Source organism: Chamaea fasciata, unplaced genomic scaffold (genome assembly GCF_029207755.1).
Source record: "Chamaea fasciata isolate MVZ Bird 193981 ecotype frontalis unplaced genomic scaffold, bChaFas1.0.hap1 SCAF_4, whole genome shotgun sequence".
Lineage (NCBI taxonomy): Eukaryota > Metazoa > Chordata > Aves > Passeriformes > Sylviidae > Chamaea > Chamaea fasciata.
The window spans coordinates 38,791,185-38,810,725 of record NW_027094089.1 but is presented as its reverse complement, the minus strand read 5'-3'; the positions used below and the strand labels follow the sequence as shown (position 1 = coordinate 38,810,725).

General features: G+C 41.8%; 1 protein-coding gene across 1 annotated transcript in view; it reads right to left on the bottom strand.

The window, feature by feature from the left end:
- Positions 1 to 19,221: 19,221 nt before the first annotated feature.
- Positions 19,222 to 19,541, bottom strand: part of TRPM3 (transient receptor potential cation channel subfamily M member 3) — a 286,642-nt gene continuing 286,322 nt past the window's right edge. Inside the window, exon 25 of the mRNA XM_066181327.1 lies at positions 19,222 to 19,541. This exon is cut by the window's right edge and continues 1,371 nt beyond it. Coding sequence (XP_066037424.1) covers positions 19,466 to 19,541 — 76 coding nt within the window. The 3' untranslated portion in view covers positions 19,222 to 19,465.

Sequence of the window (19,541 nt, the reverse complement as noted above, 5' to 3'; positions counted from 1 at the left end):
ATACTTCACAGTAGCTTAAGTCACCACCTAGTCCAGTTTAATTCACTTTCAATTTATTACTCAGAGCTGTCCAGACACCATATGCATATTTTGAGTTTTTCATTTGGGGATTTTTTTGTAGTAAATACTATTCATTTTACTGATATGTTATACCCTTAGTGTGTTCCAGTCTGTTAAACACCTCATAAAATCCTTTACAAATATTGGTTTTGGCCTGTTCAATAGCTAAATGATGTAGCCTCTAGCAGTCTGCAGTTCAACCTGATGGAGCAAGAGCCTTTTTTTCTCTCATTTTGCTACTGTAATGCACTGAGTATAAGATAAGCCTCTTACATGTCAAATGCGAAAACATGCAAAAACTCCTCCCACTTTAGAATTCTTTGTAATCTTCCCTCTCTGGAATTTTTTCCCTGTGTACATGGAGACGGGCTGTGCCATGTCCACTTTAAAGTCTCTTCAGGTTGCATCCTGTCAGATGCCTTCAGCAAGTGCAAGGGCAACATCTCAGGTAGCACTTGCTTGAAGCCTTGGTTCAATAGGGGGTGAGCACACAGCAGCACCTTTTGGGCCTGATTTGCATCCTTTGACAGCTGATCTCCAACAGTGCACTGGAGATGAAGCAACCAATACAGCCTTGTCACAGGCTGTAAGGCCGTGCACAGGTGGGGCCTGCCTGTTGGCCCTGCCTGATGCATTCCTTGCTGGCCAGAGAAGGAGACTCCCACTCTGGTCCCTTGTTGGAACACATCTGTCTTCCTCATTCTCTTTCTACCACAGAGACCCCTTGCCCTTGTCCCTGTCCCACAGATATACTTCTCTTTCTGCTTTTCATCCTTTATCTTTCAGCTGCTGTGCCTTTTGGCTTTTCTCAGATGTTAGTGCCTAGCACTACACAGGCAGCCACTTCTTATCAATTAATGTGTCTGTTTCATCAATCTTGTGATTTTATATTATCCACAGCCCTTTATCCTAAAGCTACTTTAGGCCTCTTTCCTCATATTTTCAAGAAATAGAGATGTGCTGCTGTGCCATAACTAGGCCAAAAGTATGAAAAGGCTGCTTCCTTTCCATGAAACAGCCATGTTTCATGGGCTGTGGCCCAGGACTTATGACCAGAAATGATCATTGTCCGGGGTGGGGTGACAAATGGACGCAACAAAACTGGAGTGTTGCAGTGGCCAGCAATAAACGCTTTAGAGGAAATAGACAGGGAAGGAGACGTGGTGGGGCTGCACTCCTTGCTCAGCGCTGGGCACAGCCCGAGATCCTCCCGCGCTGCTCGGCAAGCTCCGCGCCGCCGGCTCTCCCTTGAACATCCTCACGCCGCTGTGCTGAAACAATTTTGCCGTTTTTAGCAAAGTGAGTGGCCGCTGGATGTCACTGTTTGATCTCCGAGAGACAGACACATGGACATTTTTCTCTGTCTCGAAACAGAGGAACTGGTGTCCTTAAGGACAAAACCAAAGAAACAAACCAGAGAAATCCGACCAGAAACACAGAGCTTAGCGGCGCACCCCGCACCGGGACAGCTCTTTGTGGCATTCCGTCCTGGAAGAGCAGGTGATCCAGGAACGCCGGGGGACAAGCAGGGCCCCTGCCATAGGAGAGGTGACACTGAGAGGCTGGGGCTGCTGGCTGAACTACGGGCAACCTCGGCTGAGGTACTCGATCGGTTTCAGGTCTGTGAACTTTGTACACTCAGTACACTCAGTGAAGCGATGAGGACTTCTTTACATCTGCAGCACTGGGAGACGGTAGATCATTTTGGCACTGGCCATGCAAGGTGGAAGCACAAGATTGCTCCCTCCAGCCCTTCCTCAGGTAATCTCCTCTAACAGAAATCGGTATGGCAGATACTCAGATTTCCACTTGGCTAGTCAATTTCCCTTCTTGAAAGCTGCAGTTGCAGAGCACTCAAAGTTTGGAGGTGCAGGATTGAAGCAGGTGACGCAACCTGAATGTGTTGCTCTGGCATGTGAGGTGTAAAAATTTCACACAATCCTATACTACTCAAGCTCAGCACCTTTCCCTGCAAAGGCCTGCCCTGGCTTTAAACTGAGCCTAGGCACAGAAAGGCTGAATGGTGAAAACTTGTCTGCATGAAAATATTTTTCACCATAAGGGACTTCCAGACATCTGTGAAGACAGGAAGCAACAGAGAAGGCTATCCTGACCACGTGCTGAGCACCTGGCATCTCTCTTGCACTGGGGGGTGCTGAGGAAACCTGCCCTTGGGGCTTGTTATTCAGAAGACAACATCCTTGAAGGGTGAGGAGATATGATAACTGTGTCCTTCTCATTTTCTGAATTTCTGGCACCGTTCTCTTGTGTGCCATAAGGCTGAGCACTCGACATGGATGGAAGTCAGTGGGAGTTGCCTTATGAGGTGCTCAGCAGGACTACAAAGATGTCATGAGCTTATGCAAGGAGAGCATTAGAAGGGCCAAATCCCAACTAGAACTGGATGCTGGGGGGAAAGTGGGGACAAAGGATGAGAAAAAGGCTGAGGTCCTCAATTCCTTCTTTGCCTCAGCCTTGAAACACGACCAAGTTGTTCTCTGCGTAGCCAGGACCCGGAGCTGGAAGACACGGACAAGGAGCAGAACAAAGCTCCCAAACTCCAAGGGGAGATGATTGGAGCCACACCACTCAGACACACCCATGTCTCTGGGGCCAGAGGGAATTCACACAAAGGTACTGTGGGAAATGGCAGAAGTGTTCACCGAGCCACTTGCCATCATTTACCAGCTGTTCTGTCTAACTGGGGAGGTCCCAGGTGAGTGGAAGTCAACAAATGTGATACCCAGCTATAGGCTTGATTTGGGCACTGGGGAGGTCAGGGAGCAGATCCTTTTCAGAACCATTACACAGAACGTGCAGAACAAGTAGGGGGTCAGGGCCAGCCCGCATGGCTTCCTGAAAGGCAGGTGCTGCTTGACTAGCCTGATCTCTCCAGTTAGGATTTGGCAACCTCATCCAGTGGATGTGGAACAGGCTGTGGGTGTTGACTACCTGGATTTTAGGAAAATCTTTGACACTGTTTCCTACAAAATTCTCTGGGAGAAAGTGGCTGGTGTGGCTTGGAGGGGTGCCCTGCTCACTGAGTAAAAAACTGGCTGGTTGACCAGGGACTTGCCTCCAGCTGGGAGCCAGTCTCCCTCCGGTGGTGTTTCCCAGGGCTCAGTCCTGGCGCCAGTCCTGCCTGACACCTGTGTCGACGGTCTGGACGAGGGGATGGAGTTCCCCTCAGTGAGTTTGCAGTGACACCAAGCTGGGTGGGAGTGCTGATCTGCTGGATGGCAGGAGGGATCTACAGAGGGCCTGGACAAACTGGATTGATGGGAGGGCGTTGATGGTATGAGGCTCAACAAGGCCAAGTGCTGGGTCCTGCCCCGGGTCACAACCGTCCCCTGCAACATTACATGGACTGGGGCAGAGTGGCTGGAAAGCTGCCCAACAGAAAAGGACCTGGAGGTGTTGGCCCACAAGTGACTGGACATGAGGCAGAGTGTGCCCAGGCGGGCAGAAAGGCCACTGGCATCCTGCCTTAGATCAGCAATGGTGTGGCCAACAGGTCCAGGGCAGTGATTTGTCCTCCTGTACCCGGCACTGGTGAGGCAGCGCCAGGAATCTGGCCTGCAGTTTTGGGGCCCTCAGCACAAGATATTGAGGGGCTGGAGCAAGTGCAGAGAGAGGTCCCAGTGCTGGGGAAGGGTCTGGAGCAGAAGACTTATGAGGAATGGCTGAGGGAGCTGTGGGTGTTTAGCCTGGAGCACAGGAGGCTCAGAGGGGAGCCTATCTATCACTCTCTAGAACTGCCTTAGCAGAGGCTGTAGTGAGGTGGGGGCTAGTCTCTTCCTGCAGGGAAGAGGTGACAGGACGAGAGCAAATGGCCTCAGGTTGTGCTGGGGGAGGTTCATTTTGGCTGTGATGAAAAGGTTTTCACTGAATGGTTTGTCAAGCTTGGGACAGGCTGGACATAGAAACAGTGGAATCACCATGCCTGGAGGTACAGTTTATGAAAGCTGCTTGGATGTGGCACTTAGGGACACGGTCTACTGGTGCATTTGGCAGAGTTAGGTTCATGGTTGGACTGGATGATCTTTGTGATTATTGCCAACCAAAATGATTCCATGATTCTATTATTCAGAGGGACATTACTTCAGGAAGTTACTTGGGCTTTTGTTCCTGTTAGGCCTTGAACCTGGGCAGCACCCTGGACATTCTGAGAAACCAAGAGCTTTGTTCTCCATCCTCTGAACCTGCAGCCAGTTCTGATCAAGCTTCTGTGCAGCTGATCTGGATGAGGGAGTTGATCTTCCAGAAAAATGGTCTTTTCTGGGCTGACACCACAGCGTGCTGGGTAGAGAGGAACAAGATGTTAAGTGAATAGACATCTGATAATAAAACTTTTGTTTACTATCTTTTGCACTTACTTCAACTTGGAAGAGACTGCCCACATAAGTGACTAGGCTTAAAATAAGTACCCCTGGAGGTATTCGGAAGATGTAATGCTGTGGTTCTTAGGAACAGAATTTAGTGGTGGAATTGGCAGGTTTGTAGTTCAACTTAAGAATTTTAAATATCTTTTACAAATTAAGCAATGCTATGACTCTGCACTGCTGTATAACGCTGAAACTCCCTAAAAGGTATCTCCCTGATCAGGACCTGAATCTCCCAACAAAGCCTTTTCCCGTCTCTCCTTCTGTTCCAATATACAAGAGGTAACAACCTTCTTTTCACAACATTCATCCAGATCACAGAAAAATGGAGTAAAATCCCCACTCTACATCAGCTTTGTTCATTAGCAAAGCATCATGCTTTGTTTCAGCATCTCTTCAGTTTTCCATCAGTAGGTGTTCTCAAGCAAAGCACTCTTAGGAACCTGTATGTATTCCTTGAGCCAGAGGGTCTGAAGTTACCTTAAGGCATTTCTATAGTGCAATTTGAAGAGTCTCGTGCAGAGTCAATATTGAAAAATGTTGGAAATCTTTCAAAGCTCAGAGTGCTTTCTATATGATGTATAAAAAAGGGACACCTATGATATAACCAGCTACTTTTCCTGCTCCCTGTTTCATCACACGTTTTTTGAGTTGGCCTATTTTTAGTCTCCTCATCTTGAAAATAAAGGGAAAAAATAGAGAGGGTAAAATGTTTAATGATTCCTTAATGGACTCCATATATTAGCCAAGCTCCTGGTTGCCTGAGAAAATCATGTGTCAAAGGTAATGGGTATGTCTTCCCCAAAAGATTTTGGGAATACACAGGCAGTTATGAACCTAGTGCATCAGGCAACTACTAGGCAGATTTATCAATCTAACTTTTGCAACATAGTTGTTTTAAGCAGCCATTATCATAAGTTGTTTTGGAGGTCCAGTGCTAAATCACACTCTCCTTCAGTTTCATGTTTTCCACCATAACCGTTGTAAAAGAAAAAGGACTGATGATGGTCAAAGCTGGTATCAAAGATTTTAATACCCTACAACAGCACATCTTCAACCAGCCTAGCAATCAGGAATTTGGGTGGGATACTGTTAGTAGCCATTTAATCCAGAGCAAAAGCTTAACTACAAGGAAATTTAACTATTGCATCCACCCAAGCAGCTGAGCAATGACAAGACTCACAGGTTTATTTCTCTCTCTGAGCCACATAGGACCATCTGTAATACATCCACTTCTGTATATAAATAATAAATAAAAATAATAATAAAAAGGAAGACTCTCCAGGAATCCAAAGGAGTACTGAGAATCCCTGGTTGTTAGTCAGTCCTTCTGAAACCCCAATACTCAAGTCAAAGCAAAGTTTGCCTAATTTTACAGCAGAAAGTTGGGTAGTCTCAAAGATATAAGTTCCTCTGCTTTCCACTTTCCTCAAATATAAATTAGTTAAAGCAGGAAACCAAATGACAGAACGCTTTCACTCAATACTCTTCACACCTCATATCTTCCTCCTTTTGCAATTAAAGTATCAAAAACAGTACTAAATGAACATTCAGAAACATGAAGTTAGCAACACCTGTTATTAACAACTGCATACCAGTTAGTGTGTTTCCACTGTGACCACTAGAAAAGAAACAGATTAATTGAAATAGGATCCAAAAGTGCATGTCCAAGCTAGGAGTCACTTAGCAGTATGGATACGCAAATAACAAGTAAATTTGATGAAAGACAACATCTGACAGGAACAGTAATCAAGATCAATATTTTAGTGTCTAAATAAAACAAAATTTGCAAAAATAAACTCTACACTAAAAACTGACTTCCTCTAGAAAAAGAAACAATGATACCTGTGTTTTCTGGACAGTATATCAAAAATGCAAATAGAAGGAGAAACGTAATATGAAGACCAAAATCTCACCTTGTTTAAGCCCAAATTGCTCAACTGTTGCACCACTGAAGCAATAAAGTTACTTAAATTGGGCACTTAAATAACTAAGAGCAAAACTTGGCACAAAAAGTGAAATCAGCCTGAGCAGCAGTGCAGTGGTATCAGTGATGATGGCTATTTGTTCCAAAGAGACAACCATCTAAACTCACATGACAAAGAGCTACCTCAGATTTCTCTTGAAAAGATGCATCAACCTTGCTTTTCTTATGGCTTTCTACAGGGGGAAAAAACAAAAACAAAAACAAAAACAAAAAACAAAACAAAACAAAAACAAACCATCCCAACCAAAAACCACTACACCCCGCTTCGGATATAAAATAGTGAAACTAGTGAAGCATAAACTATGTGGGATGCAATGATTCATCAGAATTTGCATAGTAGCTGCTTGCAACATTTCATCTTCTTTCAACAGGCAACCAAGTTTAACATCCTTGATCTGCTCTGTGAAAGCTATTGTTAAGAATATCAAGGCAAAACATTGCTCCAGCTGCCAGTACAAGAGTTGAAGTAATCAGGACTGAAAGAAGAGGAGTGATAATTGTCTTCTACTCCAGGCATAGCAGCAAACTGCAGGCATATACTTTTATTACTGCCATTATTGATGGCCACATTTCTAAATTTATCAGACTCCTAGAACCTACCTGTGCCCACAAATTATTTTAATTCATAGCAGATGATTATCCAGGGCTATAATCAATGAAAAGGTAAGGGTAAACATCTCTTTTGTTTCTCCTTTAAGTCAGCATTTTCAAGCAACTTCCTGAGCATGAATTATTTAAAAAAATATGAATATCACCCTAATACCGATATCCAACTATGACGGACAAAAGACTCTCTAACAGTTTAAAGTTAGAAAGTGTATGTCTAATTATGACGCCGGGCAGCGTGCTGGATAGCTCCCAAACACACGCGCACCCACAGAAGATCACAGGGTCTTTTTTATGTACAGAAGTACTGAACACCCAAAACACAAATGTATATTCATGACTTTAGTACATCCTATTCCCTGCTTCGTATGGTAATTTACCAAAAGCTATTAAGCATGCATGGTTTGTTCTTTGAAATGGGTCAGTGGTCTTTTTTATGGGGCAGGGTCTCAAAATGGTGAAGTAAGTGAGTCTTCTTTGTTTTGACTTTTGAACCTTTTAGTGTTGCGTGACAACTGAATCCTGTTTTCCCAGGAGTATTTGATTTATGAATTCATTGTCCTTCTTGAAGCCTATTGATCAGTCAGAATACACAAACATAAGTTGACAGGCCTCATGATTTATCAGTTCCTTAAATCCGGCTTCTGCTTATCAAAAGGGAAGTCTATCTGTCTTACTTCAGCAATATCTGGTTTACTAAAATCTTTAATTCTTCAAAATTAATGTTTCAAGAATAATCTTGGAAATAAAAGGAAAGGGCATTTACCTGTTGACACATACACAGATGATACACTGAGCAAACAGCAATTCATGAGGCCCACATGGATGTGCAGGGTGAGCTCTGCTAGCCAGCTGCCACATTTCCTCCTGGCAAAATTAGTTGACATTGGAGATGGGGGGGAGGGGGACCGGGGCAGGGGGGATGCAGAGAGTGTCTGATTAGGCAGCATTAACACCTGTAGCAAAGCACTGCACAACATACCCCAGCCATCCACCTCCCTGCAAGAAAAATCACAGAGTAATTGGAGCAGAGCATGGCACAAATTTACTTTAAGATGCTACAGAGACCAGATTTGGCCACAATCCCCTGGAACTCTTGGCCTCCTGAATACACAGAGTCCCAAGCAGGTGTGTCTCCTTGTTATGGTAACCTGGGATACCTCACTTCCCATTTCCCATCTGCTCCATCTGCATGTCCCCCTGCACGGCTGCCCACACGGTGGCCAGCTGCAGGGCTGAGAGCTCAGAGCACGGCATCAGGTTCCACCAGCAGGGTCACAGTGAGCAAAGCAGAATGCTGCATGGTTCGTTCATCAGCATGAGTCCCATCACCCACCCTGTGCTGCCTTCCCTTGAGCGTCACTCCAAGCAGGGCTCCCTGGTGCCAAGTCCCTGCTTGATTAATGCCAGTGTCCCAGTGCTCCACTGTGGTAATGCTAGGCTCCCAAAAAGCCAAAGTTTTCATTTGCTGAGTGCTCTGCCTCACCCCTGAGGAATCTGCAATGCCTTTGTTCATAACATGCAATTAAGCGAACTGAGGCGAGGCTCTGTGGAGTTCACAGGTTGTTTGCTCTAAGTTGCATGGTCACTGCTGTCCTAAATGGAGCCATAAGATAAACCACCAATCCCTTTCAGAGAGGAAGTGTCTCCAAGTGAAAAAAGAGCAGCTGCCAAACCAAAGGCCCAGAGGTAGAAATGGACAGCTGTAACAGAAGTGCTGGGTACTAGTTAAGGAGGGTGCTTTAATGACCTTGTAGCTCATAAGTACAGACTGAAGTTAGAGGGTTAAACTGTGATTAGAGTCCCATTGCTTCTGTTGCCAGTCTTTGGGTCACAAGTGATCTTTGCAGATAATTTCTTACTGTGCTGTTGCCTCAGGTGCATTCATTTGCTCCACTGTTGCTACCATGAACCATCATATGTGACCCACCACAGGGTCTCAGTAAGTAAATTGTTGATAACCTTTCTTGGCATAGACCTGCTTGGATTTTGATGGACAGAAGGAGCACCATTTTGTTGAGTGCTTTGTAGACCGCTAACAATGTTATCATAGTTGTCATCTGCACTGGTAACTGGTATGGGTGTGGTCATACGTCTTTCTTGAGTTTTGTACCTGTTTCTGAACAGCTGAAAGGGTCATACAACTATCACATCTTCCCATTTTCACGTTACAAAAGCACTCTCCAGAGTACTCAACTCAGATTTCTCCCCTTCCTCTAAAACCATAGACATGCTCATGCATTTCTATGGGCTTCTCACCTGCGTTTGTTCAACATGCACCTCAAAACCCAAATTCATTTTTCCCCTCACAAATTGTTGTTAGATACCAATCAGCTTTATTCTGACTCCAGAATGAAATTAAATCTGACTCCTGCAGACAAATGGTTCCTTTGCTGCACACCTGTTATTCATCCCCAGAGCAATTCCATCTTGTGCACAGTCTGAGGCAAAATCATGTGGACAAAATGGTATATAATCATATAATTAAATCTACTGGAGACACACACCTCAGGGGTGTATCTGTGGCTATATGGGCAATGGGCATCTCAAAGTGTAGCCCATTCATATGTAGGATGTAGAATTACAGCACAGATGGAGCTTGCAGTATTGGAGCTTTATGCTTGAGCTAATGGAGTGACTGGTAGAAGCTGGCATCACCTCCAGGCTCAGCAGTCAGGATTGGGTGGTAGGCCTTCTCCTTTCACAATTAACATTTGCAAACTAACAGCTCCCCAACACCAGTCTCCCCAGCCCAGCTCCTGTCCAGCTCCCAGCCTCACCTGTCTCCTCCATCCATTCATCCTTGTGCCTACATCCTGCCTCTCAGACATCAAAGAAGGCTGAGAAGATGAAAAATGATTCTATGAGCAAGAGTTCTGTTCCTGAGTCTCAAGCATATTACTTCAATTGCAAGAAATTGAATTGCTGGAAAGTGATGTTTTTCTGTGTTGTCAAAAATATAAGTGGGAATATGCCTGAAAGGACTCCTTCTTACTTTTAAGTTCACATCAATTATATTTCACTCCTCTGTCTCTTCAGGACTACTAATCCTGGCTTACCTTCAGATAAAAAGAGAAAAAAATTAGGTCAGTGTTTGAATTTGTGTAATACACAGACTCTAAAAGGAGATAGACAACTCAAAATTTACTTTTTAAATAACTAAAATTAGTTTTAAAGACTTCCACAAGATTCTGAGTGTCCTTAACTCCTGCACTGTTGTGAAAGACCTATACAAAAGCCAACACAATATCCTGAAAAAAAAACTGGTAAATTAATCTAGAAATTACACCTCACACAGAAGTGTTAACTAAACAGTACAGATGGCACTGGAACTGAAATAATATTTTCTTTCTTTCATCAGGAGCAATATGAAAAATTTTGATAGAAAGAAAATAGGAATTTCAAGTTGATTGTGACCTCTTTAATTTATGACCTGGCTTTAATATTATAGGTCATACTGCAAGCATCTGATCTTGTCCATCAGCAGAACTGGAGGCTGCCTTCTCCTCTGTTTACGGCTGTACAAAATTATAAAGTACAATAGGAAACCCCAGAGTGGCTAGGGAGAGAGAGTTTAACTCCAGACCTGTTAATGAAACCATAACCTCATAAATTCTAAAATCCAAACTGCCGCAGTAGAAAATTACCTGCTGGTCTGAGCCACATTTGTCTCACTGCCATTGCAGATTCTCAGTAGCAACCAACAGAGGAGAGGAACATATGTTGTAGATATGACTGCACAAACATGACTGCCATTCTCGCCTCTAGACCTTGTATTTGTTTCTAGGTTCATGCCCCTGCCTGTTCTCTCTTTCTCCAGTCAGTCCTGATGCCGGCCTCCTTCATGGGCTGCTTTCCACACCTGGGAAGGACTTCTGAGGGATCTTATTCCTCTATCAGAAGTCCTTAAAGGTTAAATGCAAGGCTCAATGCCTACCGAAAATTCATCTAGTCAGGTTGTTGATGGAGTAGTGTGGTGCTGTCAAATCACTTCTTTCTACTTGTCTGTTCCCTACACTCCCTAATCACATTGGCTTGTTACATCCATGTCTGGTTTTTTAGCTGGTACCTGCACAGGTGCTGCACAGATAGGTCCTCTTCCCCATCCTGGGCTCCTCTCTGTTTCGAGACAGAGAAAAATGTCCATGTGTCTGTCTCTCGGAGATCAAACAGTGACATCCAGCGGCCACTCACTTTGCTAAAAACGGCAAAATTGTTTCAGCACAGCGGCGTGAGGATGTTCAAGGGAGAGCCGGCGGCGCGGAGCTTGCCGAGCAGCGCGGGAGGATCTCGGGCTGTGCCCAGCGCTGAGCAAGGAGTGCAGCCCCAGCACTGCTTCCTGTAGGGCTGAGCCTCACCCTTGCCTCTGAGGGAGAGAAGATATCGAAGGAAAAGCTTTTGAAATCATGTGTTTCTTCCTTACTTGATGTTACACACGTTTTCCAATATCCCTCCAACCAGCCTTCGACAGGCTCTGTCTGCTTAAATATCATTAGGTTTGGATGCACCTCACTGTCACACCTCTGTCAAGTCTGGCAGTTAGTGAAATTCAGAGACGGCAGTACTTAATGTACCACGCTACCAGAATGTATCTGGGACCCTAATATCTAGTCGGTATGATAGAGACATCCTGGTTCCTGTGCACTACCCTGTCAGGTCGTCCTGTCCTTAATGTTTGGAGGCACAGCGATCAGCTCTGAGTGCACCTTTAAGGGAGGGAAGTTCCACAGACATAGAGGGGTGGGAACCACAGCATATATGGCACTACATTTGGCCAATCTTCCCTGGATCCAATGTGTTGCTACTTCCTATACTGAGCTTCCAGGGCAGAGAATGAGTGGTTTCTCCCAATCACTGTAGTTCATAACTTCCATTCAAACATGTAAGCATTTAAAAATTATTTTTTCTATTAAAACATAAAAATATTTTGGTTCCACACAAACAGAACAGAGCAGTTATTAAATGCTTCACTCTCAGTAGAGGTAAGATGAAATTCTTGGCCTTTTCTTGTACATTTTCAGAGCAGTTTTAACCAACAATGCATACTGTACATTTTTTTGTATTACATTTTAGTATACAATTTGGAAAATGCTAAATTGAATTCCAGTGCTAAACTTCCACAGAACAGCAACTTGTGTCAACGTTCATCTTTTCTTGATTAACATAATATATATTTGTTTTGTGCAACTTCTTCCAAAGCTAAAAAAATCTTGATCTGCTGTGGCATTTTTTTGCTGCCAACACAATGCTGAAGATAACAGACCCAGTGGATCCATCCAGCTATCCCCCAAGGGGATGGTTTGCACTGATCTGTGATGCCGGTGCAGGGAAACCAAAGCATGCATATTACAGTTGCATAAGACAGCTTAATTTATCCTAAGGCTAGGACTGCACTCCAAGACACTTGAGTTGCTCTGAGGTGAGTAGGATCAGCTACTGTTAAGAGAACTTGCTTTGCTGTAAATGTCCATGGTGCTGTGTTGTCTGAAAATACTCAGACATTTTAGAAGAGATGGACTATGATCCTCCTAACACAATCCTAAGTAAGGCCTAGTTTATTTTCTAGGCTTATTAAGAATCTAAAGAAGTACACAAAATTTCAGATAAGTATTTAAATTACTGCAGTAGTAATGTAGTCCCTAGCTGTGACTGCACAGTGAGGAAAGAGAATATCCCTGCATTGCTGTGCACTTCCTACTGTGGCTGCTGTTCCTCTCTGACTTAGCTGAACTGGGGTGGGAATGCAGGCAATCTGCTCCGGTTAGAAAGCCAAAATGTTTCAGGGAGAAAATGATCCATGGGGAACTGAGGACCAGCCTACATTTTCTGAAACTCTGGCCCTTTCTTGCCACAGGGCAGGAACCACCCCTCAGATAAGACTGAAGTAAAGACACAGAATGTCCTTTCAGACACTCACTACTCACCACTCACCAAAAGCCACTCAAACTTCAAAGCTCCCAGTCTTCACTGAATACCAGTCCTGAGAAAGGATGAAATAAAATCTGATTCAGAAGTTTAACATCTCCTTCTTAGATACCTGAAATAAAGAATAGCTCTCCAAACCATTCATCTCCTGAAGTATGACTGATGTATGCAGAACTGTTTTGAGTATCTGATATCTTTCTGATTCAATTGGATTTTTTTTCCCCCATGCTTCTTTTTCAATTGGCTAAAACATGTTATTATCTCAGTGAAGGCTTATTTCTGGAGGCAGAAGATTCTGACCTTGGCAGTTTTTGTGTCAGTAGTGTTTTTTCAGCATTTTTCTGACGAAGTATCAGAGCTGGCTGTAGCTGCATGAACAGAGAGACAATGATTTCCTCTGTGAGTAAGGTGAGATGCCATGTCAGAGTTGGCCACAGGTACTAGTGGATTACTTGGTGTCCTTTGTTTTTCATGAAGTTTCTCTGGCTACAAGAGCAGGCAATACCACCCAGTTGCCCTACAAGGGAGCATGTTTCTTCCAGGCTATGTGGATGCAATTTGGAGAGGCTCTGCAACTGATGCTTTTGTTCCCCCTTTGCTGGAATGGTAGCGACAAAGCAAAGAAATTACTCCCTCCATTTAAACAAACCCACTGAGAAGTACTTCCGTCATGGTTCCAATATTGGCCAGAATAAGGGACGTGGAATGAAACCTGATCTCTGAGCCAGAAATAAATTGCAACATTCAAAAGGCCTGTGTGCAACATACTAAATGTTTTCATTTCCTTTAAATCTGTAAAGTTAGTACAGTGAGAGATCTTAGAGAAGAGCAACTGCCATTGCATCACTGCTTTACTGCCTTCAAATGACCATAAATGAACGCTCCAGCAAGAACAGATGTTTTGATCTACATGTCTTTTTTATTGCAAAACAATTGTTACAGAAATTTCAGAAAGTTCTACTGTAGTAATTGCCAACTTCTGCTTTTTATTATGCATCTAAACACAGTCTAAAAGTGCATTGTGAATCCAGTAGGCCTTTGGAGAGGACCATTTTCCCTAGTTATGTATATTTAGACAAATGATACTTGAAAAACTTGGTATTAGTAGGAATTTGTTTAAAATTACCTTTTAGTAATTTTATCCCTTTATAAATGATTGTTATACACTTACAAATGATAGCCCAAATAATAAATGATTAAATAACTATTAGTATAGAATATTCCAAACACTGTTCCAGACAGCAGTAGCAGCAAATGGACTCTTGTCCTGTACAACAACTGCAGTGGTGGAAAAAAGATATAACTTTAATACAATTTACTCCTGTGCTGGCATAAAGCTGTATTTCACATCCAATTCCCTCTTCTGTCCCTTCCCCCTCCCTCCCAGATATTAAAATAAACAAGAGTTATCACTTCCCTGCAGCAGAAACAGCAGCAATTTAATAATCAAATGTTTTTACTTAACAGCCTTTGACATAAATATTGTGTGGCTCTATGAATGATCTGAAAGCATACAGCAAAAATTATAAGGTCAGAGGCAGTTTCACAACCAGACTGGCTCAATGGCTCCATCATTAGACTTCCAACCTGAAGATGATATAGTGTAATCCATGCCATGACTCAAAGTAATATTGAGTTAGAAATGCAGAATAAACCCATCTCCTGACAGAACACTGAAATCAGTGGATTTTCTGCAGATTTGCACCGTCATTGGAAAGACCACAGCTGTAGTCAGTCATGGAGAAGAGAAGCCAGTGTGACCTGTAGTGTTTGCTGTATGATTGACTATAAAGCAGGGTGCACAAACAAAGCCCCTCTGCATCCAATACTACTGCTCCTGTGCCAATGTGTGGCAAGGACAGTGAATAGGAAGGGTTTCACAAGGTAAACAATCACCCCCAATGTGTCACTTCTTGTCCCAGTTTGGATTGTGATTTTATCTAAGGTGGTTGAAGGGAAAATTCATGCAAGGAATCTTACCCTTTTTTTTTTTTTTTTAAGAATATAATCTATACCTAGTACCTCTCAACAAAACTGAAAATGTGGCCTTTGTTGAACCAATTATTTGTTTTTGTGCAAAAATGCAAATATATTATCATTTTTAAGCAGGGGAAGACATTACAACTACTTAAGCATTCCGAGGGAAATCCAGGAAAAACCAGCTCACACTTTCCCTTCAGGCGATTATCAGATCCTCTTCAGTGTTTAACCTGAGCAACATAACAAGACATTTATGCTTGTCTTGAAAACCTGCACCATGAGTTTACAGAGAATTTTGTTTCACTGGCTCATTCTAATACCTTTGATTACTTCTGCTCTCAGGATAGATACTGGCTTGCACCCACTGCAGTCATTGGACTAAGGCTGTGTGCTGCTACCAGCACTTTTTTTTTTGAGCAGTTATTCATGTAGTTGCATTTTCCATGTGCTGACAGTTTCTAAGAAACAAATCATTTTCTTCTCATACAAAAAAAATACCTGACTAAGATATTTATCCCCTGATAAAAGGCTATCCTTTCCACAAAAGGTAAATATCAGTTTCATTGGGTTTTTTTTTACCAAAAAAATCTATAAATGGAAAATTAAAAAAAAAAAAAAAAGAAAAGTAATCTATGTCTGGAACCCAGAGGGATTTCTGTATGTAGATGAATGGATGTTTTGGTTTTTCATTATATTTTCAAATTATCCCCTCACTGCCATTTGTTAACTGGCACTTGTGCTAAGAAAATAGTGTAGCACCTGATCTCTTCCAAAAAAAAAAGAGAGAGCCAAATGTCTGAGCGCTGCTGTAGGTTCGCATTTTGTGTTGAGTATTGAAATTTCATAAAATACAGTTGTCTTTTAAAATTAATAAAAAAATCACTTTGCTAAAGATCAAAAATAATGGAAATAATGTAAACATCCAGAAGTTCGAATTCATTTCTAACTGGATTCATCTTTACAGGCAGGCAATATCAAAATGTTAAGTCTCCTAGCAGTCCAAAGAAACTCATGGAACAATGCATGCATTTTCTTTGACACAAAAAATGACTGGACTGTAAGGAAGAGAAACTACTTCAGTCATATCACACTGTTATTGTGAAAGAATAATGTGCTATAATACAATACCTAGGACAAGTGTATACCCCAACTATAGAATAGAATCACTTAAACTGGAAACAACAAAATGGATTACTATAGGAAAATATTTATAAAATACTGCACACTGCTTCTGCAGTCAACCAGCATATGTAAACAAACAGCTAAGCTCAGTTGAGTTTTAAAATATTATTAAAGTTCATTTATCTTGTATTCTTTTGCATAATACGCCAGTTCATCTTTCACACCATCACAACTCATCTGTCACAGCCCACAGTGGCTCATTAGAGGTTTACACATCGGCTCAAACAGACATTTAAGTGGAGCTATACAAAGAAATGTGTGAAACATACCCAACTTACACACTGTGACCAGAAATGCATATTCCATATGTAAGATAATAATTGGATAGTGGAACTTAATGTTTGATGCAACATGTGCTATTTATTGAATGTTACAGATTTACAAACAAGACCATGTAATGAGATATTAAACCTGTCCTGTAACGTTCACTAATATTACCACATGTCACAACTATATATGTGTCTATTTTCATAAGCTATCCTTTGATACAGAGTACATCATATGGCACATGCTATAGCTACATGATGATGGATGATGAGACTTCTATTTCACTAAATGGTCATAATATTGAGAATGGGAAGTCTGGTCCCATTGCAAGAAATGGGTGTTTTATCATCAAATTCAAAAAGGAGCAGTTTGATGCAATGTGTAAAAACCAGGTGAAAATAAAATAATCTAACATCCATCATAATATATTCTATAGACACCACATTGTAGAATAAATGGGAAACATTCAGGAAAAGTAGTGTTCTGACCTCTTGCAATCACACTTTTAACATCTGAATTTACATGTTATATATAATGGCAAATTTTAAGAGGTAAAGAGTTCTGTTTCATTTTACCTGGAATGTCTGCTCCAGATCTATAAGGTGCTGTATCCTAAAGATTTATACAGCTTCTGGGCTTGGCAAATTTCTTTACCCTGACAAACAAACCAACAGAATCTACAGAGGAGAGCCCTATGCCTTGAACTAATTCATTAAGTGTTGAGGAATTTCTACTGAATATGAAATTCCTCTCGAGTAGACCAGTAATATGATGAAGATGAAAGAGTCCACAACAGTTTTAGCAGACATTCATAAAAGTAACAAAGAAAACAAAGTAAGAATATCCCCCTCTACTCTCCATAGATAGATAGATTTGGAGAAGCCTTAGAAAAAGGCTGCTAACAGAAGGTTGGCACATTTGAAGCATATTGTTAAACACAAGTTCCTTTGCCCTTGGGCATTTTGCTATTGTTCAACAATCAGCCTGCCACAAGCATGCTTCATAATGCACAGCAAGGTTTTGACCTTTCTTGGTATTGCCATGTGACTGTAATGCTGCACATGGGCTACAAGGCAATAGCATAAACATGGCGTCTTGGTGGAGTTTAGTTCACTGAAAGCCTGAACAAACAGTAGAAAGCAAGGAACACGTTGGTGCAGGAAGTGTGAAACACATTTTTCTTAACATCCCCTTGCTGCATTTCCTTGTTTCCTGAACTTTCCAATGCAGTGACTTGTTAATGAAATGTTTTCACCTTCATTGCCTCTTTTCTTGAGGCTGATGATTATTTTTCTGTCTGGATTAATTGCCTTTTGGACTTTAGGTGCTCAGAGTCTCCCAGGGTGAGGACTCAGTGAGAAAACATCAGCTTGTGTTCTCAAAGCTGCCTTTGAAAGATAATTCACATTTAAATAATGTGAAATATGTACCCCAGTCATTTTTAATAACAAAAAGGAGCTGGTTCTACACAGATATTGGTAACTGTTGAGATATTTTGACTTTTAATAGCACTACTGTCAACTTTTTAAAAGCTTTAAAGTTGTGCCATCATAAAGGAATGTGGATTGTTTTTCCAGTTGCAGTTTATGCGTCTCCACTCTTGGCTGGTCTTCTGTATACCCTTCCACCTGTGACCACTGGACACCGTGTCATGAGAAGTTTGAAACTCTGGTTGACAATGTGGACGCTTGGAATGTGGGTGGAGTCAGTGGAGTTACAGCGGTCTTCAACCAAAACCCGTAACTGCACTACTGTTCAGACACACTTTCTCCTGCTAAAAGTGCTCAGTATGTGATACGCTGATGAACGGTGGGTGCCTACTCACAACTGATGGCTTTTGCTGCCTACAGACACTTGCAGTTTCACTTTGGTTCTTTTACTTACCTTAGAAGGATATAGAAATTCTAGTGCTTTCCAGTCCTCTGCCAAAAAAACTTTCCTTTTAGCAGCTTCAGTCTAATTACATATATCTGAATTCAGACTTCTTGATAAATCCTGTGTAATTTAAAAAGTCCAAATACAGCTATGCTCACATTAAAAAAAAAAAAAGCTTTTAGGTGGAGTGGATGATATGAAGAATTGGTAGCTCAAATGAAACAGCAAGAAGAACCTGGTAGCAGCATGGTGGATAAATCTCCCCAATTTATATATATAATTAAACAGAGCAGTTGAGAACTGCACACTATTACTATGCTCTGCTCATCCAATTCTTATTGTTTCATCACAATCTTTGATTTAGTGAGACAACATATTGATGACAAATGTGGTAAAAAAATAAATATATACTATTCCACTTAATTACATTCATCCTGAGCTTGCTCACCTGTGCTAGAATCTAGAATGCCTGTTTTAAACAGGAAATCACCTGACATTTTAACATAAATTCTTCTTCCATTTAAGTTGCAGTAAAAAAGACATTTCATTTCCCTTTCCACTCTTGAAAATATAAACTTTCTGTGGCACTAGAAGTTGATACAAAAGGAGACAAGTGAACATTTATAGTTGTTATTATGTTCATCCTTCTTCATTTCCACAAGTGTGGGATGCATGGGACTTGGGAGACTTTAGGTTTGTTTGCTGCCAGTTCCTACAGAAATTACAAATGCTTTTAACCAGTCATCACAATGGTGACAATAGATGAAAAAGAAGTTGTGATTGAAGTCTGGAACATCTAATTTGTACATCTCTTTTTTGCCAGTTAATTCCTTCATCTTAAAAACTTGAATAATGATAAAAGGTCTTAGGATGCCCTCTAATAAAAGGCAGATATCTGGACCTATTAATTTATTTCTTCTGACTTCATTAAGGGGGCTTGTTATTTCTCTTGTTTAGCGAAGGTTTTGTAAAGCTTTCATTTTTTTCAAAAAGCTCCCTTTTTTCTTAAGTGCAAATGTCAACTGGGTCAAGATGCAGTACCTCAGTGGTGATGCTGAGATTCAAAATGTGCTCCCTTGACCGGTGGCTAATGCCAATTGGACTTGACACGGGGTGATGTGAGGGCTTTTTAAAAATTCTGCTAGGAAAAACAGACTGAAGAGCAGATGACCCTTAGACTGCTGGTGAGCTTTGTATAAGCCTAGCTGTGCTTGCTTTCAAAGCTGCAGAAGGTTCCTGTTCTTGACAGTCTCCTCGTGGACAGGTTGTCTCCACTG